This window comes from Cyprinus carpio, chromosome B5, assembly GCF_018340385.1.
Source record: "Cyprinus carpio isolate SPL01 chromosome B5, ASM1834038v1, whole genome shotgun sequence".
NCBI classification, from domain to species: domain Eukaryota; kingdom Metazoa; phylum Chordata; class Actinopteri; order Cypriniformes; family Cyprinidae; genus Cyprinus; species Cyprinus carpio.
This window is the reverse complement of record NC_056601.1, coordinates 19,168,024-19,190,900: the sequence shown is the minus strand read 5'-3', so window position 1 is coordinate 19,190,900 and position 22,877 is coordinate 19,168,024. Positions and strand designations below refer to the sequence as shown.

At 39.2% G+C, this 22,877-nt stretch overlaps 3 protein-coding genes across 17 annotated transcripts in view; 1 reads left to right on the top strand and 2 right to left on the bottom strand.

Moving 5' to 3' along the window:
* LOC109062459 (potassium channel subfamily T member 1-like) overlaps positions 1-6,927 on the top strand; it is an 80,324-nt gene extending 73,397 nt beyond the window's left edge. For 5 of the 10 annotated variants that reach the window (XM_042724736.1, XM_042724737.1, XM_042724735.1 and 2 more), the window contains 5 exons: positions 80-142; positions 1,967-1,996; positions 2,609-2,620; positions 3,000-3,084; positions 4,495-6,927. In XM_042724736.1, coding sequence (XP_042580670.1) covers positions 80-142; positions 1,967-1,996; positions 2,609-2,620; positions 3,000-3,084; positions 4,495-4,612 — 308 coding nt within the window. In that variant the 3' untranslated portion in view covers positions 4,613-6,927. The remainder of the gene's footprint in view (positions 1-79; positions 143-1,966; positions 1,997-2,608; positions 2,621-2,999; positions 3,085-4,494) is intronic. The other 5 variants (XM_042724739.1, XM_042724743.1, XM_042724742.1 and 2 more) reach the window with 3 other exon arrangements.
* Positions 6,724-11,139, bottom strand: LOC109062454. The gene is made up of 5 exons (XM_019079543.2): positions 10,836-11,139; positions 10,658-10,756; positions 9,277-9,801; positions 8,960-9,202; positions 6,724-8,857 (listed from the first exon to the last, which is right to left on the bottom strand). The coding sequence occupies exons 1-5, from the start codon at positions 10,891-10,893 to the stop codon at positions 7,197-7,199; spliced, it is 2,586 nt and encodes an 861-aa protein (XP_018935088.2). The 5' UTR covers positions 10,894-11,139; the 3' UTR covers positions 6,724-7,196.
* A 155-nt stretch (positions 11,140-11,294) lies between these two features.
* The window catches only part of LOC109062457 (calmodulin-regulated spectrin-associated protein 1-B), a 29,308-nt gene continuing 17,725 nt past the window's right edge, over positions 11,295-22,877 (bottom strand). For 4 of the 6 annotated variants that reach the window (XM_042724733.1, XM_042724728.1, XM_042724731.1 and 1 more), the window contains 12 exons: positions 21,922-22,061; positions 21,723-21,819; positions 21,345-21,513; positions 18,970-19,061; positions 18,371-18,449; positions 15,979-18,265; positions 15,707-15,843; positions 15,377-15,591; positions 15,170-15,272; positions 14,909-15,030; positions 13,104-13,222; positions 11,295-12,984 (listed from right to left, as the gene is read on the bottom strand). In XM_042724733.1, the coding sequence (XP_042580667.1) occupies positions 12,688-12,984; positions 13,104-13,222; positions 14,909-15,030; positions 15,170-15,272; positions 15,377-15,591; positions 15,707-15,843; positions 15,979-18,265; positions 18,371-18,449; positions 18,970-19,061; positions 21,345-21,513; positions 21,723-21,819; positions 21,922-22,061 (3,857 nt within the window). In that variant the 3' untranslated portion in view covers positions 11,295-12,687. The remainder of the gene's footprint in view (positions 12,985-13,103; positions 13,223-14,908; positions 15,031-15,169; positions 15,273-15,376; positions 15,592-15,706; positions 15,844-15,978; positions 18,266-18,370; positions 18,450-18,969; positions 19,062-21,344; positions 21,514-21,722; positions 21,820-21,921; positions 22,062-22,877) is intronic. The other 2 variants (XM_042724732.1, XM_042724729.1) reach the window with 2 other exon arrangements.

Sequence of the window (22,877 nt, the reverse complement as noted above, 5' to 3'; positions counted from 1 at the left end):
AAAACTGCTTCCTCTGTTGCTTGCTTGACCTTTTCTTTCTTATCTCTTTCCACTTTGGCCTTTTCTCCGCACGCTGTAGAGGACGTAGCTAATTTAACAGCAAGTGATGTGATGAACCGAGTAAATCTAGGATATCTGCAAGGTAAATCCACCCAACATCACTGGTCCTGTAGTATAGGATTGTTCCAGTGGATCAAGTCACTGGAGTAATCAGATGAATGAAACCAGATGCTCTGGAGACGGATGTCAGTTGGAAACTGCACTGCTCAATTTGTCCAGTAACGTTAATTGGAATGGCATCAGATGTGTTTAGTAGGATAATAAGCACTGATAGCCAAAGGAAAAGACTTTGTGACATTTTAAAAGAATAGTTCACCCAAAACATGAAAATATGCTGAAAATGTACTCACCCTCAGACCATCATTTGTTCACCAGTGAATTATGCAGTGAATGGGTGCCGTCAGAATGAGAGTCCAAACAGCTGATAAAAACATCACAATAATCCACAAGCATTCCAGTTCATCAATTTACGTCTTGTGAAGTGAAAAGCTTCCTGCTAATATTGTAATATTGCTTTCTCCAGCGAAAAAGCCATCTTGTCTGAATCGGGAGTGAAATATGCACAGATCAAGCACTGTTTACAAGCGAAAACAGTCCAAAATAGTTCTAAACAAATATGTCAGTGGATTTTGTTGTAAGAAGACAACAGAGGTTGGACTTTTTCCCTGGAGAAAGTGTTATTATGGATTGTGGATTATGGACTGATATGTTGGCCAGAAGCACTGGTATAAAACGTCTTAATGTTGGATTTCTCCAAATCTGTTCTGATGAAGAAACAAACTCATCTACATCTTGAATGGCCTGAGGGTGAGTACATTTAGAGGAAATGTTCAGTTGTGGGTAAACTAATCCTTTAACAGGCCTTTATTAATTTATTTTCTTTCACATTGAAAATTCTGGGCAATTCAGTGTTTGTTTTGTTTTTTGTTTTAAATGTACCTGATTCTTACATTTTTCCTGGCTGACAGTTTCTTTCTAAAACTACAGTACATGAAAATATCTAAAGTCTGCTGCCTGCAACATTTTTTCCAGGTGACATCATCATTAGGCTAGTCAGTGTTCAATGAGCTTTCCTCTTATCTTATTAAAAACAGACCGCAGGAAACTGCTGGCCATTGACATTATGATGACGCTGGACAAAAGAGTATGATTTAGAAACATGGTTGAACAGCCTCTGTGCTTATCTGTAAAGCCACCTGATATCATTATAATCAAATTTGCATTTATGTATAATTCATTATTACACAGCTCACTGGAATACTTGATTCTGGTTGCTCAACTGCAGCATTCACCAGTCTTATATAATGACCACTAAGCTATTTAACTTAATGTTGTCCTATTTGAGTCATTTCAACTCAAATTAATATTTAACATCCATTTTTTAAATAGCTGTGTACTAATCGTTATAATGCACAGTCAGCCAGTCATAATTGCAAATTAAAAACCTTCAGCTTTTTGATCACCCTGTCAGGATTTGTTTAGCAGTGATGACTGTACCTTATTCCATACTTATACTGTACATAAATGCAAAAAGTAAAGAAAATGTATAGCATTTTAAAATGAATTAAATACAATAATGGAAAAAGTCTACAAGTTTATTCTGCATAGACTGTGTGGGTGTAATATACAGTATATGCAGACTTTGTATTTTTTACATAGCCACGTTTTTTTTTTTTTTTTATGTGAATGCAGTATTTATTTAATATTATTATTTAGTCTTTTTTTTTTTTTTTGACCTAGTCAGCAGTATTACACCTAAGATTCTGTATCATTATGTTTGCAAAAACATGCTTCTGAGCAACAGTGTCATTTGACAGCAGTGCTGACCTGTTTCTGAAATAATGAAGTCTGATTTTATAGTTAAATTAGTGATGAAGTTGTCTTTTTCTCCTTTGGTACGAACTAGAGGGTACTTACATGACAGAGGGTACTGCAGGTACTCACTGGCATCTGAGCATTGATATAAGTTATGATGAGTGAGGGCTTTTGATTCCAGGATGTTTGGACAGAGTGAAGTAGAAAGCATTCAGTCTTTGTTGGAAGGGTCCATCTAGAGCAGGTATTTAGGCATACACTTGTAAGTCAGCTTGTATTGATTTACAGCTTTTTTTATTCTTTTTAATTGGGTGATACTGGGAGAAGTATTTTGGTTTTCCAGTGGTGTAATTGGTTAATTAGCATTTGGCCATTGACTCCTCCCAATCCCACACTACTAATGTTTTTTGCTTCACTCTGATTGGTCGAGCCTTGGCTTGGTGGGCCTGACAGATCCTCTAAGCATGCTTATATCTGTGTGTGTCGGTCTTACTGTTTGCTGACTTTGGGCTGTATGTTGGCATGGCAACGAGCAACTTTCAATGGGTCAGCTGTGGTTATGATGCAGTAGACGGATGGATTGAGAGACTGAATGCGAGGGTGGATGCGGACCCTGTCTGCATGCGTCCGCGCATGGGGAGCGCTTGCGGTTGCATGGGCATTCCGTAAATGCAGCCATGCCCTGTCAGTAACGGTTAGCCCTTCTCTCTCTTTTACCTGGCTTGGCGCTAAGTGGCTCAAACAGGTGGGTTTGGAGAATCAGAGGCACTTTGTCCCAGTCTTGAATCCCTTATTTCCAGACCTGCAAAGGTTCACACTTCTCAGTCATTTACAAGCAGGTAAAATACAACAAAGCCTCAGAAACCCAGCCAACAAAATCCAAACACAGTGGGGTTACACAACAGCTTCCATATTTTTTTGGACATTTTGATTTAATATATGTTCCAATTTTGCCAGGTTTTTTTGGGGGGGGGGCTATTCTGACTCAGTCAACAGCTTAGTTTTATTTGTAGTAGGAACGGAGATAAATGTTATGGATAATTTCTCAGTATAAATGTTTTGGATTATTAAGAACTGATATGGGATAAGTATGATAGTGATACTGTTTTTTTTTTCTCTTGCAGATGAAATGAATGATAATCAGAACACGTTGTCATATGTGCTGATAAACCCTCCTCCGGACACCATTCTAGAGCTCAACGACATTGTGTAAGTGGCATATTTTAAGAGGGAAGTGTGCAGTTTTATTAATGTCGTGAAAATTATTTTCCAGTTAAATGTGACAAGTAAACAATTTATAACTCTTTAGATGTAGTATGAAGAAAGGGAAACTATAAATAAAATATTTATAAAATTTTTAATTATTTATTCGGCTAATGCTATTTGCCTTTAAGTGCAAATTCTGTTAAATGCTACTTAATTTGTGCTATTTATTTAGTGTAAATGGTGTTAGATGCTATTTACTGTATATTTGTAAATAGTGGCAAATACTGTACATACAATATAAAACAGTATGCAGTTATAAAAACATTTTCATAAGCCACAAATGTTGCCAGCCTGACCAATCAATCAGTGTGAGGTTTATTCCAATTAAAGGCCAATGCAAAAATCAGCGGTTCTTAATCTTGGTCCTCGCGATGCCCGCTCTGCATATTTTGCATGTCTTTCGTTTAACACACCTGATTCAGATCAGTCTTGTTTAAAAAGAGAGCTCCATGAATGAATTGTGTTCCAACTGACATGGTCCCTACACAGTGTTCACTACTCCCTGCACACAGCAAATTGGCTGAAGTTTACTTCATTTAAGAACACAGATTTGCACTACACCACTGCCTGCACACACACAGACAAAACTTTCTACTGAAGTGTGAAGTGTTATTTAACCGTAATCATGAGATTTGCATTGTAGTAATGTCTCATGCATTTTAATGGAATCATGGAATCATGGCAGCATATCCTGTGATGTCCACCTCGCAGGGCACTGGCACTTACGGTTTAAAGGAACAAACCTCTAAAGCGATAAGAGAAACATACAAAATGTGCAGAGCGAGTGGTCATGAGGACCAGGATTAATAACCGTTGTCCAAAATGATTTGTGATGAGAACAAGATGAATGTGACTGGAGATTCATCTGGCAGACTGAAGCTCAGATCGGTCAGGTCAATTTTGTCTGACTCAACCACACTCAACCAATGGTGTGCATTTGGGGTGGGAATACCCCACTACTAACAAACTTTTAACTACAACTTTTGCCTCAATAAACTCCTAGTTTGCTGCTTATTAATATTAAGGTAGTTAAGTTTAAGTATGGGGGTTAAGGGATCTAAAATATGGTCATGCAGAATAAGGAAATAAGTACCAATAAACAGCTTATATGCTACCACATTTGGGTTATGCTACAAAACATGAACAATATGAACTAAGGGTTGTACAAATATACAGTTTGCGATGTTTTGCAAATACATTTGGTTTGAAATTATTTTTTTTATTTTTTTTTACATTTTATGATTTATCTGATCCGGCTTTCATTAAAAGATCAATATTTGATCACCTTAAACACTGTGCTTAGTTCAGCCAGCTGGTTTTTAACCATTCAACCTGTTTTCTACCTTTCTGTAGCTACATCATCCGCTCTGATCCGCTGGCACACGTCCCTGAGAATCTCCCAGGGGCTCCGGCCGGAGCCAAGCTACGACAAGACTATGGACCTGAGACCAGGGATGAGACCCATCTGTAAGAACTGGAGGTTCTTGTTAACCCTCCTTCCCTCCCTCCTCTGCCTTGAGCTGCTACAGTCTGCATGAAGAGTGACAGGACACACAACCAACCAACCGACCACACAGACACGACCCATGTGCCAACACATTCACTACCCAAGCTGCCCAACGGCTAGAACTGTACTACTGAAACACTTTATAGATGTCTCTTTTTTACGACACAGATATATAGAATCTCATGGCACATTTCAGACTTCTCTAAATGTGGCTGGTCATTACATTTTTGTATTTTAAGACTTGGCTCAGTGCAAGTGTGGGGTGTTGAATCACTTTGGACCAAACAAGCTGTCCAGCACTTTGGATTTATAGGGCAGTATATATCAGAAATAGTAAAGCAGTATTCAAGAGGGCAGCTCAGGACAGAAGGAAGAAACAACTATTACGCCAATAAGCTGACCTAACACTGGATAGTGCCCTGTCATACATGCAAGGTGTTTCAGTATGATATTGAACAGAATTAGTTTACATCAGTGCTATATTTTGTACATATTTATGCACAAATATAGTATATAAATATATATATATATATATGTGTATATTTGTACATATATACCATAAGTTAGCCAAATATTCTTTACATGCTCAGTGACCATAGTATTCACAGTATTTTATTGTGGTTTCGTCCTCAAAGCACAAAGGGTTTTATGTTTGAAACTGCTAATCCCAAGATGAAACTTCTACATGTTATTGAACACCATGATGATTTAATATAAATCGCTGCCAATTATCACTATAAATGTTATCATATGCCGGTTTACATCTGCCGAGAACAGAAGCTAGATCAATTGCCATACAATTTCAAATTTAAAGCAAAAAATGGAACATATTCTACAGCAAACACATGGTCCTTCTGAAGACTGACAGGAACTGTACTGCACCAGCAGAAATGTGCTTCGGGTGCGTCACAAGTATTTCATAGATCTTGATTAGGTGTCATTGACGAGATACCAAATGGTAATATACAGTACATAAGATCAATATTGAAATTATGTTCGGGTTATACATTAGAAAATATTAGATGTAGTACATACTGTTGGTAACCATTGTTTTTCAGTGATATTATAATGTGTTTTTTGTTTGTTTTCTCTTTACAACAGCATTCAGCATTTTGTACTTCTAAAAATAATCGGTTATTTTAATATTTTTATTTCGTTGTGTACAATGTACATACTGTATTACTGCTCATTTAGGATAAAAAGGTATAGCTATATATTTAGAGAGAGAGAGAGCACGAGGGAGAGTATACATTTGAATTGCTGATTTTATTGCACTAAGCTCTGCTGAGCAGTACATAGTAACCCTTTAAACTACATAAAGAAAACATTACAAATTCCAGTTTCACATTTCACAATACATTAGTTTTTGCCTTCTGTATTAAGACATTCCATGGTTCATTGTCATTTCCATCAGTATATGGAGCTGACATTTAAAGCCATCATGGAAAGCTGCTTTTGTTTTTACGGTTTCTATTCTTTTAACAGATGTATTCATCTTTCACTGAACAGAAAATGTGAATGTGCTAAAGTTGTATACCTCTCGTATCATTCTTACCTGTTTGTCTCCATGAAGAAATGTGATTGAAGACAGTAAAAGCAATGAAACGGGAATCCTTGTAGCTATTATGTTTCAAATATTTATTTTATAAATCTGCATTATTCATGTTTATTGTGTATTTAAGATGTTTTCTGCCTTATTTTGCTTCTACTGATCTGGCATATCAGTTTATTTACTGCTTAGCTCCAAGACTGTCAGTAATAAGTGAATGTCAACCCTTGACATGTCGAGCAGAACACTGTACAGTTCATCAGACTATATTCATGTTTTTTGCTTGTGTAAAGATGTTGTCACCTACATTCTGTCCATTGGTCAGTTTTGTCATGCAGATTGCTTTTGGAATGTTTTTTAAATAATGTTTTCTTAAATGTCCAGCCATAATTGGAAAGCATATGCATAATGTGCATGTTAAAAATAGCCTGCGGATTCCTTATTTTTTACTAGTTCCCTGAGATTAAAATCTGATCGGCTGATCACAGCTGTTGTAATTTACAAACATTTCTTTGTGTTATTTTTCCAGTAGTTTTAGAAAAACATGGACCATGCATGTCCTATTCTTGCCAAATGTGTCAGAGACCCATGTTTACATTTGCTGGCTCCTGTTTTTGGATTGTGCTGAACAATATATGAACTTCTAAATTTTGTACAATTTCTTAAATGAAGTCTGTACTTACATGTAAGAATGAATCAATAAATGCTGCATGCAGCCAGAGAAATGTGGCATTAATTTCCTACCAGTAGATACTTCGACTTTGTTGATGCATAGATTCACAAATTTTTTATTTTTGCATTTAATAATGCAGTAAAATAAATCCAAATGTCTGTACATACCAGGTGCAATTTTTCATACCATATCCATTATTAGATTTTGTACATTTTACAGTGTGTTTTGCAGGTTTCACCTTACAGAGCAGAAGAACTGATTATTTTGATATCTTTTTTATATGTCATTTTTCATCAATTGTATATTTAGAAACTTACTTCCAGTACCTAACGACTCTGTTTGAGTTTGTGTTTGTTTTTTTGTGTTTGTCTCCACCTGTCTCGGGTCCAGCGCCCGTGATTTTCCACCACCTCATGTAGCAGATCTATAAAGTTGTACTCATTGCCCAGCAACAGGCTGTCATCTTTTGGAGAACCTCCCGCAGGGGGCGCTCTTGAGTCAGACCCTTCACACATCTGACCTTGCTGTAGGTCTCTCTGTGCAGCTTTCCCTGCTCTCTTGGACTGCTTCTGCAATTCTGACGCAACCTGCTCACTTTGGTGAACTCGATGTGCTTTTGTTTTCCCGCTCTGTATTTGCTCAACATCGTCTTTGTTGTTTATCTCCTCTCCAAAAGCAGGCTTTGACTTGCTGCCACCAAATGATGGATTAAAAATGCTGAATTCAGAGCAGACCTCACTTTCATCAACTGGCGAGTTCTTGGAGGACAAGTCGGAAAAGATGGTCGACTCGAGACCTGACATCCAAGTTTCCCCATTTGTAATAATTCTGCCATCCTCCCTTGGTGATATATTAGAGAAGCACTCCTTTGCGCTGAAATGCAGGACTCTTTGATTGGATGACTCAAGACTTGCCCTGTAAATGTCCTCATCAATAGCGACTTCCACTGGGGACGTGATTTCAGGCAGAAACTCTATTGCAGTGAACTGTGGGGCAGTTGGGAAGACTGCAGGAGAAATGTTGGGTGGAAATGGTCTGATTTCATGCCTGCAACCAGTTACAAATATTAGTTGTGGGAACACATTTAGGACTTGTTGATTTTGAGCCCACTGCTTCTTCCACTGGGCCGCAGTCGGAGGCCAGGTCAGTACCCGCCGAATAGGTCTTAAAGATCCAGATGTTCCTTTAGCAGTATTCTGATCAAGCCCAGTGGTCTGCTTTTCTGGATCAGCACCGATCGTGAAGTACGGCAGCTTTTCATCAGGCTCCTCAGACCGGGACATGACGTGTTTTATCTGGAGAACATCTTGACTGCTTCCTGCTCCAACGGCCAACTCGTTCAGGTGATCCAACACATTGTTCTCCACTCTATGGTGAAGAACGTCTTCATCTACACTTGCTCCAGCTCGAACACTCTCATCAGTATCTTCATGTGATTCCAGTGCGTCAGTGGTGTTACTTACCTCAGTGGATCCCTCGTTCTCCTCATCTGCTATGCGTTTTCCATCCTCCAACTTCTCCACCTCCTCAGTATTAACACACACATTGTCTTTTGTTCTTTCTGAGATCATCCATCCATTGTAGTACTCATCATTCCTTACCCCAACTTCATCAGCTTCTGTCGGTTTAGAAAACATCTCCATCCTGCACAAGACCGGCCCGGCAGATCTCACTCGTTTAATGGGTTCTCTGGTGTCATATGGCCCTGATGAATAAATATGGTAAATTTGTGATATCTTCTCATCTCCAACCACCATCTGGTTTGCCCTCAATAACACTTCTGTTGTGGCAATTTGGGTTTTATCAGCGATTTCAGATTTCACTTTTCTGTTTTCTTCTCCATTGCTTTTTGCAGTTGATTCACTGGTTCGAATCATTTCGGATTTCTCTGAAGCAGGTTTTACAGTCTGTAGATGTTTCCTCTCTCGTTTCCTGTGATACAATGCTGAAAGGACACAGATGACAAGTACCAGGGCACAAAGTACCACTGGTTACATAATAAAAGATTAGTCATCCACAACGCAAGCTACCGGATATGAAAGTTACCCAGCTGAGGGTTGAATTAATGCCATGAATTAGTTCCACCTACCAATAAAACCGATTAAAGTCGAGTGACCAATTGTAAGAGGTTTGGTTATTAATACAGTGGCAGGGTTCCCGGTGCCAGGACTTCCAGTGGTAAGACCCATAGTGGCAATACTTGTAGTGGTAGGGCTCATGGATGTGAGGGTTTTACACTCTGGTACCTGCCATACTGGTACACCTTTCAAATCAGGAGGGCTATTGCAGCACACCAGCATCTCATTCTCCAGAAGAGAGGCATTCTGCAGACCTGCAAACATTTATCAGTCAAAAATGAATATTTCAACAGCATTAGATAAGTACAAAATGGAAACAAATGCATACCTCTCAGGTATTTGGCAAAATCGTTCACAGAGCAGGAGCAGTCCCAGGGATTTCCATCCAAGCAGATCTTTGTGCCGTTAAGTGGAAGAAACACATCTGTACTCAAATGTGTCAGTTTGTTGTTGGACAGGTCTAACTGCCTCAGTTTACGGAGACCAAGAAAACTGCTTGGGGTTATAGTGTGAACCTGGTTCCAAGACAAGTTTAGGTTGAGCAGGTTTGACATCCCATCAAGAGAACTATGATCCAGTGTAGTGATTTTATTATATGAGAGTCTGAGTGTCTCAAGTGTACCCTGATGGCTGAACCAGTTTGATGAGACTTGGGAGAGACCATTATTGTCCAAATTGAGAGTTTTGAGGTTTTGAAACATATCAAAGGTCTGCAGTCCTATTGCTGTGATACCTTGGTGTGCCATAATCAGACTGTTCACAGAGGTCAGACTGGTGCTGTTAAACATAGACAAGCGGATTTCTCCTAAACCACTCACAAAGATAATCACAGAGGTCAAACCAGCAGGATAATCTATAGAGAAAAGAGGAAAAGTTCATCTAAAAATAACTTAACACATCATTCAAAGCCTTTATGACTTCCCTCTATAGAACACATAAGGAGATGTTGGGCAGAATGTTCAAGCTACACTTTTCCAAATAATTAAAGTCAATGGTGACCAGGCTCAGGCAAGATTTCCAGTGAATAAATTACATTTCAGTCAGTTTTGCACATGAAGCAGCTGTATAGCATCAGAAGACTTGGAATATAGTGCATGAGTTGTAGAGATCATGTTTTTTTTTAATTTATTTTTTTAGTGCTATCAAACGATTAATCGCGATTAATCACATCCAAAATAAAAGGTTTTGTTTACATAATATATGTTTGTGTACTGTGTAAATGTATGTATATATAAATACACATGCATGCATATATTTCGGAAAAATGTTTATATATTACATACATTTATAATATAAATTATATGAACATAGACATGTAAGCACATGTAAATATTTTCAATATATATACTTTACTCATGTGTATTTATATTGCGATTAATCATTTGACAGCAATAGTTCTTTGTCCTTTCAGTAGCTTGACATCCACTGGTCACCATTCACTTTCACCGTTTGTAAAAGTGCAGCAATAACATTCTTCAAAACTTATTTTATTAAGCCATAGGAGTTAGAATGACATGAAAGTAAACCATGACAACAATCTTTTGAGTGATCTCTTAGCTAAAATGCAATTATCCAAACATTTGTATTCCCAATTTTTATTGGTTAACTGCATTTTTACAATACATAGCTGACATTTATCTGACCAACTTCTCTGGCAGATAACATGCACATACTTTTTGTGACTATCAAGTGACTTCAGACCATCCTACCTTTCGGTATCTCTTTGCAAACATAGTCCGTTTCTGTATATATACAGGACTGAAACCATGCCTCATGTATATACTGGAACACCACAAAAATAAAAAGAGCTAGGCAGAAAAAAAGAAACATTCGTCACAATTACTTGATTTTAAAGCCAACATCAAATCAGAGTGCAATAGTACTCACCCCACATCCTGACAAACATCAAATAACAATGTCTTCTGAGTTCTTGTCCAATGACCATCCATCCACCGATTGCCTGACCTGTTGTGCCCCCCGCTGAGGATAAACCGTCAGTTGCCAGGATACAAATGTGTCTTCAGTGGACTGTTGAGGATACAGTGCTTGTCGATGAGGTTGTGGTGTTCCAGTTGACAGAAGTTGGGACGCCCATCACAAGACCACAAATAATTAGACTGTCATCATTTCTTCCAATCACCCAACAACAGTAAAGCTATTAATACAAAAGTTTATCAATTGCCGACATGAAAAGTCACATAGTCAATTTTGCACAATACTTAGTTGGTACTAATATTCATTACTATGAGGTAAGCTCACTTACTGTATAATGCAAGAGGTGTTATAAAATAAAGTGGAAGAAGACAATGTCAATAATTAAATGGAAAAAAAAATAATGAGAATGAATTTGACTTGAAATATTTATTAATTCTCTGTCTTATTTAAAATAAATAATAATATGGTAAAAGAAGCAAAATGATCAAGAATGAATAGTAGTGTTTAAAACAAACAAACAAAAAGAAAACAGGTGATCAACATCAATACAATCTTTTAGTTGATATAAAAACACATATGAAAAATTGCAATTTAAAATTAAACATTGCAACGATGTAAAGACAAGTCTAACAACTATTATTTGGAAACAGTAGTTTAAGAGTCATTAAGGGGCTGTCAGTGTGCTCTTTTCCATGTTAATAGTGTTTGAGAGATGTTTCTCGGTGTATAACAAAGTACCTTCACCTTTCAACAACTAGCTTTAAAAGCAAAAATGGTTTAGTAAGCCCTTTGAAAATCTACCCCACTATACACCTTCATGAGCAAACAAATAAAGTGCATGTGCAACACTCAATTGATCTCGACACCAAACACGAGGCTTTTATGAGTGTTCTCCAACGTCTAAACATGAGGATGTCGGCAGTGTTGACACTTCTTTCACTGAGGAATGTTTTCAACCTTGGTAAATAATTAGACAGCGACGGCAAGGGAAGTAACCGATTACGAATATATTAAATACTGTCATTCAAATCGTTTACAGCGACACTCTTCATAACAGAGCATGCTGCTCTTCTGCATGAGAAAAAGCTCCAGTGCCACATCAACATGATTACATTGCATGATAATATTACTAAAACATGATCATAAGTGCACCATAGTACAGACTGTCCAGAGGAGAGGCCGCTGCAGAGTAGAACAGAAGAGAAGAGAACTGCATTTGACACGTATCAAGGTCTGTTTGATTCCCTATTGAAAGGACCACCGAGTTTCCAAAAAACGAGCTACAGCTGAGCTGATTTTTTAAAGCGCTGAATAAACAGACATAGTACCACAATGCATGAAGGCCAAAAGTATGCAGACCTGGGATTTTCCCAGTGACAACAAAGGAGCAGCATGTTTTGGAGGCAAAAAAGCTTTGCTGAGAACCAAGTCAGCTATTTTTTACATGAATTTGAGTTCTGGCAGTCCTTAGAGCCAGCAGACATGTTTTGAAGACATTAAGAGGCAAATGTGTATCCCTTGCAAAAAAGGGGAAAACGAATCAAACAAAAACAATCATGGGGGAAGTGCTTTGTTTAAACGAGCTAATCAGTGCCAAACTAATAAATACTTCAAGTAACAAAAAAATGTATCATGTAAAAAGACCACAGGATTGTGGGTAAATGATTACTTCAACCCAAAACACATTCAAATGAAGTGCATGTTCGTTCATGCCTGTTTGTTTGTCCAGCGAGCCTCTTCCATCCAAACTCTGATGGAAGCAGATAAGTGATTACGGGCCTCGTTGCGAAAGTGCCATCGAACTTCACTTTCCGCTCTTTTTTGGCCCTGCGGGTCTTTTGGCTTGCCACAGGTGGTTATGGATAGTCAGTGCATCTACACTAACAGACACAGTCTTGGCAGGGATTACAGTGAACTGCTTGCGGTCTGAGCTGTACTTGTAGAGTTTGTCAATCATCTTCTTAGTGATGCTCTTGGGCCCTGTGCCGGTGAGCTTGTGGATCTCCTCTGTGTCGGGGAAGTAGGAGTAAAGGGCTCTGAACTGACAGCCACTGTCCCGGAAGAGAATCATCAAGTGGTTGGATTCGCACTTCTCCAGCTCCTACCAGTCAAAAAAAAATATATATATATTTTTTTCACTGTAATTTATCATCAAAACTAATTGGTTACATCACAGCATGCTATCTGCATGCCATGAATCTGCAAACTGTTCACACACACCTCAAGAATGGAGTTCTTCTGCGGCTCATTTACTTTTCCCGCTAAGCAGCAATGAGCGATGGCGTTGTGGATTATAGGCTTGTTGGACTTCGCACTTGGCTCTTTGAAAAGCTTGGGTCCTACAGTGACAACAACAAAAACATCAACAGAGGACATGAGAAGAAACAATGTCCTATAAGATCATGGATTTTTTTTACTCATTACATAATGATTCATTTTACATTTTTTTCACATATACATTATCATTTGGTAGTTTTTTTTATGTTTTTGAAAGAAACCACTTAAAAGAAATTATTATTGTTAAATATAGCTACAATTTTCTTTTTAAATATATTTTAAAACGTAATTTATTCTTGTGATGATTTCTGTGATATAGAAATCATTTTAATATGCTGATTTGTTGCTCAAAAATGTTTTTGTTTTTTTTCCTTTCTGTTCACTGTGAAACACTGTGTGATATGGAAAAAAAAAACATACATATTGATGTTTAAAATGCAATCACATGAAGCAGGAATTTGGACCAATGGGATTTCACTGTGGGCGGGACTACCAAGTGTGACATAAATAGAAAACAACTGACCAATAATACGCTGTCTTGCTCTCATGGCTGGTTACGGCAACAACATTTTTTCCCCTTCGATTTATCACTTGCCAATTTGTCGTTTCACCAGGTAAGGTCATGATATGCCTCTCAGAGCCCTATACAGCTCTCGCTGATGCGTACTAGAGCTTCTCAGTCTCCATGATTAAAAGCTAAACTAACTCATCCATCACTCTGACACCCAACAAATGACACAAACCTTCCTATTCTCCTCCTAAACAATTTAAAGGGTCCCTGAGGAGAACGCTAACAAGATAAAGTTGATCAATGCTAATGTAACCATGCCATTCTGAGCACCCAAATAATTTACATAAACCCAAGTATTTTTGCACTGATTTTTGAATACAAACTTATTTCAGCTTCAAGCAAAGCAATGCCTGTATTTATTCTACAAACATAAGCAACAGAACAAAAAAGGATGTATTTGCCCTGTAAAATGCATTAGTCAACATGTTAGCTAATTAAAGAACAAACAAGTGAAACACTTCAGAGAGTTTAGGCTTAAAGGTACTGTATGTAAGTTTTTGACTCTACTAAAGCATAAAAATACCTTAATATGTTTGCAGACATTTAAGAAAAAATGCTAAGTTAACATACTTGTTTATCTGAAAAACAATGTAACAGTCAGTTATTCTCCTTTGAAAATGTGCGTTCCGGGCCGGAATGTCTGTCGTTGTTTTGGTTTGTGAAACCTGCCCACTGCCAGTTTACCCAATTACCCAACCCCGGGTTGCTAGTTGGCGGAAAACAAAGCGTATTTCATTTCGTTCATTGTCATGTGCACTCGTTCCTATTGGTGTCGCAATCTGGTAACCTGCATGTGCGTCACGTCTGAGGAGGAGGGGCCGAGTGGAAAAAAAACCCTCTCCAATATTTTGAATTTGGACTGCAATACCTAGTTCAACCACTCGGCGTCAATCCTACATACAACACCTTTAAAGAACAAATTTATCCACTAATATATATCCAAACAAAAAACTGATGTGTGCTTATGCACTCAAGCACACAGACAAACATATTGCCTGATGCATGGTCAAGATCAGCATGCTGCTGTTTTTAACACAGGATGCTGTCCTGATGTTGAGGAATCTAAAACAGTATAAATGATTTAATACTCCAGATCAGCATGTGGTACCCACACTTACAGAGCATCATCACAAATATAAACCACTTGGATCCTACAGAATGGAAAGTGAAAACTCACCAGTGTATTCCGCCATGGATGTTGATGTAATGGAAGAAGCGGTGGAACCGTTGTCCCAGTCTCTCTCTGTAGTCCGACTGGAATTGCGACTGAGGCCTGGAATTGACTCTACTGATTCTCCTCTGTTAATGGAAGAAACAAACAGCAACATTAAAGTGCTTTGGGGGTCACAGTCTGAATACGGTCGATTGATTCTGAAACGAATTAATAAAATGCAAGCACGCATCTGCACACAGCCTGTAGGACATTGGAAGGACTTACCGATGAGATCCCGCCCCTCCTGAGTTGACACTGTCTGGTTCAGTGGTGGCCACAGAGGCCAGTGACAGACTAGAGCCAGACTGGGCACTGATGAGATTCTCATCTGGTGAGAAACATGGTTTCATTATTTTAGTTTAAGTGTCATCAAACATGTCTGCTGTTAACTCCGTAATAATGCAACAATAGAAGGCACAGTTTAATACTTACTGGTAGCAGGACATTTGTGAAGTGTATCAGCTGAGAGTTCTTCCTTCAGCACAGACTTCGGCCTTTGTTTTTTGGGCTTGGATTTGGGTTTGGGCTGGGGCTGCTCTTGCTCCTCACACATCTCCTGCTGTTTTCTTCTAAGGTATTCCTGCTTTATCAACTCTCTCCTGGCCTTCTCCTCCTCTTTTCTGAGTCTTTCCTCTTCAGCTTTCCTCCTAGAATTGGAAAAGAAAAGAGGCTTTAAACATACAAACTTCATGAAAAAGTTACAAAGCATCTCTTTATCATATCTATATTCATGGAAGATGACACTTCAAAGGTAGTCAATACCTGGCTTCATCTCTTTTCAGCTCACTTTCAGCCTCCAGCTGTTGCTTGCGGAGCCGAGCCTCCTCTGCCTTCCTCTGTTGTTTTAGCAGAAACGCTGCTCGCTTTTTGGCCAATTCATCCTCTGCTTTTTGCTCGTCCTGCAGACATAAAACAACAAAATAGGTAGGAAAAGTAAAACTAGAAACTTGTGTCTGAGTGGTTGTTTGTAGTTGCTATTTTTGTCATATATAGGGGTTTCTTGGCCACAAAGTGAGTTTTTTTTTTTTTTTTACCTTGAAAAAGAAGCCCATGCCAGACTTCTTTTCCCCATCGCTCCCATCAGTGGTTACATCCAATACATTGGCGCTTTCTTCATCTGGATTGGCAGCCAAATCAGACAAGTCTACCTCAATAAGATTGACTTTTCCTCTAGAAATATCCTCTGAGGAGACATTATCCATTGCTGGCTCATCATCAAATGTACCCTCAGCATCCTGTAAGGTAGTGGACATAGATTCTTGGAAAGTGACACCAAGGGCCACAGAACTTGGTTCCCTTGAGACCATCCTCAAGTTAGCTTCATCATTAAGGTGGAATGTAGTGCTTTTTGAGTTCCCTTTGTCTTTGTTGAATGAGTCTGATCTTGTGGAGTTCTGCACAAAGTCTTCCGGCTCTGGTTTGGGGGTCCTGCCCCCATGAATGGACTTGGCAGAGGTGCTGTCAGTAGGTGTAGGAGTTGAGCTCTTTTGTCCTTTGCCTTGCTCCTTAACTAGCAACAGCTCTGAAGGTTTGGAACGAGGCCGTGCTGAACTTAGTTTGGGTGGTTTTCGTACCACAGGGCTGCCACTTGCTTCAACAAAATGTATCGAAGCTCTTACCCTGGGTTCAGATGCATTACTTTGGTCACTGCTAGGTGGTGAAGCAGCACCTGTTGGAGACTGAAGATTTTGCTTCATGAGCATTTCCTGCTGGAGCGAAAGTTGCATCATCTGCTGCTGAATGTTTCCAATAGCCTCGTTCAACAATTCAATGGAGCGGTTGCATTCATTAAGATCAATCTCCTCGTCCATATCTAAGGCACTAGGGGACACAGTCCCCCCACCTGCCCACTCAAGAGATGCCTTCTCCAACTCTTCGGCCTCTTTCGGCCCATCTCTCAGAGCACCAACAGAGGTGTCGTCTTTCGACGATTTCTCTTTTTCTTGATTGAGTTTTTGGCCATCTTTCAAGTAGTACTCAGACTTCATAGGCTGAGGGAGAGTATCACTCTTCCCTTTCTTTACTATGTGCAGGAAGGCTGCTTTTCCAAGCTTAAGCCTTTGTCTTGCTGTCAAGACCTCCATCTTCTTCTTTTGGGATTCAATTGCACGTCGCTTTTCTTCAAGTTGCATGTGGAGTTGAACAAGTTCGGAGGCCAGCATGTTGGCACTATCCTTGTTCTGTGGTGTGGGACTCTGGTCCCTTTTCATCCTCCAGGAGGTTAGAGGAAGGGGGCAACTCTCCGAGCCATCTGGTGTAGTCCGCTGTGAGCTGCTTGTGCTGGAGTGGATATCTTGATTGCTACCAAACCTCTGCATCTTCCGTTCAGCAAAACTGGTCATGCGCACGCTCCCGCTAGCTACACTGCTGACCTGGGACTGACCAGGGCTTGAGCACCTGCTCCCACCATCCTTGTCCTCATGTTCCTTTACATTCATGTCTTCCTGCAACTTTGCTGACTCTTCATGCTCCTCATAGAACTGTTTCTTGTCTGGATGGAGCTCTTTGGTGAGCTCTGCATCCTGTTCCTCAATGGTCTCCACAGTCTCTATATCAGAGCCTGGATGGATGTCCCATGCTTGGACAGGCCTCTTGTCCTCAGGCACTGATGAATGAAGGTAAAACCCAGGTGACCACTCAGCAGAAGATGGCTCAACACTACTTGTTGCCAATGGTCTGAAAGCTTGCGTCTGCCCAGGGGCTGGAGGCACAAATTCACTGGATTTAGGCTCAATAGTGGTCTCAAACTCAGAGCTAGTGTTGGGGGTAAAGGTCCGGTTAAGGGTGGATGGAGGTCTCCGTCTGGAAGATGACACAGCACCTTCTGCTCCTGCTACTCTCCGTGCTGATCCACGCTGCCTTCCCTCTCCCGACTCTTCTTCCTTATTTAGGCATACTGACTTCTCTTTGGCTGGCCTGAGAACTGCAGGCATCAGAGGTTCCAGAAAGAAACTGGCTGTTCGGGAATCTGAGGATGCTTCCTCCTGTCTTCCCCAAATGCCTGTTTTAGCACCAGGGGTAGCACTCTGTCGCTCTGCATCCTCAGAGTCTAACAGGGTGGTCTCATTCTTGGATGAATCTGGCCTGACAATAGTTACAAGCTCATCCTCCTCATCCATGTTAACATTGCCCAGCAGACCGTGGCCATTGACCCGCCTAACGTTGCCCTGACCCGGATGGCTCTGGTGCTTGGGTGTTACAGTGGAGGCCAGGCTGTCCTCACTGATGGAGCAAGTCAGACTAACGCTGTCGCCCGATGCCAAATCTGCATCACTGTCCATAGCAGAGTGGAGAACATACCGATTCAGCTGAGACAGTGGCCTGATTATAATAATAGTAAGAGAATCATGACCAAACAAAATACAGATTTTATGTAATATCTGAAAAGATATGTTAAGTATTCATATTTATTAACAGTGTTGGTACCTCTGCCGTTTATCTGACCAAGCCACTGATCCTCTGGAGTGACCTTCTTGCGTAAAAGAATTGGAACGATTTCGACAGGCTGGTAAGAAAAGCACAAACATTTGATTACCAGACTCTATTACACTCAAGTCACATTCTAACTCAAACTGTAAAAAGGAACATGATTACTTGATAGAGTAATAAAAATTAATTTTAAATATACTTCACAATTGAAGCATTCATTCAAATTACCATAAGGCAGAAGTGCCTTAACTGTCAAAGTTACAATACAAAAATATTGTTATGGGGATAAAACAATGTTTATCTGTTAGCCAAATATTTTTTTTCCTTAAAAGTTCTGGTTAGGGATTCGTTCTATACCACTAATCCAAATCATTAGGATTACATTCTTTTACAGACTCTATACAAACTTTGTTGATGATTTGCTAACTTCACATTTTTGTGAAAGTTTAAGATTGCAATAAAAATAAATCAATAAATAACCAAAGGTGCTAAAAATCATTTCTATTTCTGAGACTCGACATTTCTGGGAATCCCTTTCATGTGAGCATGAAAAGTAATATTTTAATTTGAATGGCATTAGAAACTTAATGCCATACCCGTGCTTTCCTCTCCTGGCTGAGCCTTCTTCTGTCTTTGTCTCAGTGGCAGTAGTGGGTGGGAGGGGCTGAAGCTGGAACTCCCCTTATTACTGAAACAGCGAGCAGAGGGCACAGTTGGCAAACCACCAGCACAAAAAATTAGGACAAATGGTCTCCAGGCCTATCGAGCCAAAATCTAATCAGAACGGACACTACGCATTTTCCATGTGGATGGACAAATATAGACAAGCAGCACTGCTCTGCTTAAAACCTTAAAGGGTTAGTTCACCCAAATATTAAAATTATGTCATTAATGACTCACCCTCATGTCGTTCCAAACCCGTAAGACCTCCGTTCATCTTCGGAACACAGTTTAAGATATTTTAGATTTAGTCCGAGAGCTTTCAGTCCCTCCATTGAGAATGTATGTACGGTATACTGTCCACGTCCAAAAGGGTAATAAATACATCTTCAAAGTAGTCCATGTGACATCAGAGGGTCCGTTAGAATTTTTTGAAGCATCGAAAATACATTTTGGTCCAAAAATATCAAAAACTACGACTTTATTCAGCATTGACTTCTCTCCCGGGTCTGTTATGAGCACGTTCACCTCAACATCCGGTTCACGAACGAATCACTCGATGTAACCGGATCTTCTTGAACCAGTTCACCAAATTGAACTGAATCGTTTGAAACGGTTCGCGTCAACAATAAGCATTAATCCACCAATGACTTAAGCTGTTAACTTTTTTAACATGGCTGACACTCCCTCTGAGTTAAAATAAACCAATATCCCGGAGTAATTAATTTACTCAAACAGTACACTGACTGAACCGAGCCAGATAACAAACGAAACATTGACTCGTTCTCGAGTCAAGAACCGGTTGCATCGGTTTTCGGATCACCGGTAGTGATGGGAAGTTCTGTTCTTCTCCGCGAACTGGTTCTTTTCGGACAGTTTGATTCAATAAACCGGTTGCCGAAAACGGTTCACCAGTTCTTTTGCGCTCGACGTAATGACTTCATTGGCGATGATTGCCCTTGATTGAAGCCTTCGGTTTACCCGCGCTCATAACATTAGCACAGAATCGGTTCAGAATCAATCACCAAAAGAACCAGTTCAGTTCAGATGCGCTGTGTGTCAGTCTGAATCACCCATGCGCAGTATCATCAGCATCTCGGTTCTCGAATCGGACGCGTCCGACAGAAACGGTTCTTGACTCGAGAACGAGTCAATGTTTCGTTCGTTATCTGGCTCGGTTCAGTCAGTGTACTGTTTGAGTAAATGAATTACTCCGGGATATTGGTTTATTTGAACTCAGAGGGAGTGTCAGCCATGTTAAAAAAGTAAACAGCTTAAGTCATTTGTGGATTAATGCTTATTGTTGACGCGAACCGTTTCAAACGATTCAGTTCGATTTGGTGAACTGGTTCAAGAAGATCCGGTTACATCGAGTGATTCGTTCGTGAACCGGATGTGAGGTGAACGTGCTCATAACAGACCCGGGAGAGAAGTCAATGCTGAATAAAGTAGTAGTTTTTGATATTCTTGGACCAAAATGTATTTTCGATGTTTCAAAAAATTCTAACGGACCCTCTGATGTCACATGGACTACTTTGAAGATGTATTTATTACCTTTCTGGACGTGGACAGTATACCGTACATACATTCTCAATGGAGGGACAGAAAGCTCTTGGACTAAATCTAAAATATCTTATACTGTGTTCCGAAGATGAACGGAGGTCTTACGGGTTTGGAACGACATGAGGGTGAGTCATTAATGACATAATTTTAATATTTGGGTGAACTAACCCTTTAAAAAGATAAACTTAATCGAAAACAGTCTGAATACTATAGTTACAGAGTTGTATTAAAAGCTCTAGCATAACATTAAAATGCCTTTTATGTCCAATTAACTATTTTTTAATGCCAGTGTCAAATAAGATCCACAGTAAAGTTAAAGCTCTTTTAAGTAAGGCAGGGCAGTGCAGTTCCGTCTCAGCATGTCAGAAAGACACAGGCACAACATGACAAAGCAAAGATATGATGAGACAATATGATTCAGGCGTGAATCATAATCACACAAGCAAAGTGAATTTTGTGAATTGCAAAACAAAATTTTCAAGCATATGGAAGCCCACATTATTTTTGTCTGTGTATTGCATTATATTTGTTGGTACATGTTTTTTCTACTCTGGTGGCCCAACGGTTTGCCCAGTAGAAAAGGTTTGGCTAAGCAAGAATACAAATTAGAGGGAATATTAATTATTAGACAGTTTGCTTCAAAATAAATCTAAGGATATTGTCCAAAGCATACTTTCACATTGACAAAGATCACTGACATTTACACCCAAAGCAACACATGGAAGAGACAAAACCATGAAGCACTTACAGAGGCTCAGATTCTTCAGGGTGCAGGAAGTACCTGTTACAAACATCCGGGCTGTTCTGAACAGGAAGTGCTGGATCAGCCACACCAGGAGACACCAGGAAGCTCCGTTTGGTGGCATTGGAGATGGGCACAGTAGGCCTGGCACTCTTGGGCTGAGTCATTGCTCTTGCTATAATACAAATTTTAATTATTAACTCAAATTAGCAGAACAACAGGCAAAATATAAGGATTTTGGTTGAATCTTCATGCAAACTTTGTTTAAAATTTTGTATTTTAAACCAATAAAACTTAAAAAATGCAAAATTAACACATTTAAGCCCCTTCACTCAACAGTATGACAAATTTACCGCAAAAAAAAAAAAAAAAAAACTTCTTCACCATCTTTAAATTCCTGAACATCTCTCGGCTGGACAAATTCAGGCTTGACGATCTCAAACCACCAGAAGAGCTCTGCTATAAATACCATGACATTGTGCTGCAGAAGAAATCAAACAATGAGAGAATCAAGAACAGACCCATGCGGAAATGAAACATCCTGTTAATGACAAGACACATTATACATGACTGAATAACTTACCTTGAGAACAGGAGGTGCATACAACATGTCCTCTAGAGTCAAATAAAAGCTTTTGTTAAGGTACTCATTGGCAAACTCTTTCAGCAGCTGGATATTATAAAGGCTGTCTGCTATTGAGGTCACCTCTTTCAAGCAGATATCTGCAGATAACAGAAAACACAAAGTTAGCAAATAAGCTTTCCTGAGGCTTACAGCCTCTGACATTCATGAACGCTAAATCAAGGGCTGAATCCAAACGAGGTCAATATTTGCTTGGGAGTTGAAATATCAGAAAAGAACATTTCACAGAATATTTACTTAGCTCAAGAGGCAACGCGCAGTGAAGCACCAAGGGAATAAAACTACAATCAATCAAAAGTATAAGAAAGCAAACCAACAAAACTCTAGAAATGAACCATACCTAGTGTATTATATATATGATATGCACATTTCCTCTAAATTATAAACATGATCAATGTTGTGGAACTCTGAAATTTTTACAGATTTTTATAAAGTAAACATAAGTATAACTTTTTCAGTGTTAGTATTATTTCAAGATGACAACGATAGAGCGTTGATCATTAAAAACTAAGCAATTAAATATCATCTTACAAAGAAACATTGTGAGATACTGCACCAAAATGCATATTTTTTCTCAGTTTGCTCAACATGTCTAAAAGTTTTTTCTTCCTACTCAAGTATGAACTATATATTCTCCTACATCATACTATGTGAGCCATAACTGCCTGATGCCTATATATAAAAAAAACACTTTTCTTCATATTTTTAAAATATATTTTGTCTAAAGGTTCAATAAAATGTTCCATTTCAAACAAATTTGATTTTTATGCTTTATTGTAGGATTAACAGGATTAAAATGAAGTAAAGCATCCAGTTTAAAGGGGAAGTGTGTTAAAATACTTTCTCTTTTCCCAGCTAAATTTGCAGCAAACAATTGTAAGCAAACCATTCGTATG

Excerpts from the sequence above, each read along its gene's own strand:
- LOC109062454 (XM_019079543.2), bottom strand. The coding sequence starts at position 10,893 with ATGGTCATTGGACAAGAACTCAGAAGACATTGTTATTTGATGTTTGTC. Across the intron at positions 9,802-10,657 it reads TTGCAAAGAGATACCGAAAG|ATTATCCTGCTGGTTTGACC; the intron begins GTAGGATGGTCT and ends TTTTCTCTATAG. Across the intron at positions 8,858-8,959 it reads GACTTTAATCGGTTTTATTG|TGGTACTTTGTGCCCTGGTA; the intron begins GTAGGTGGAACT and ends TTATGTAACCAG.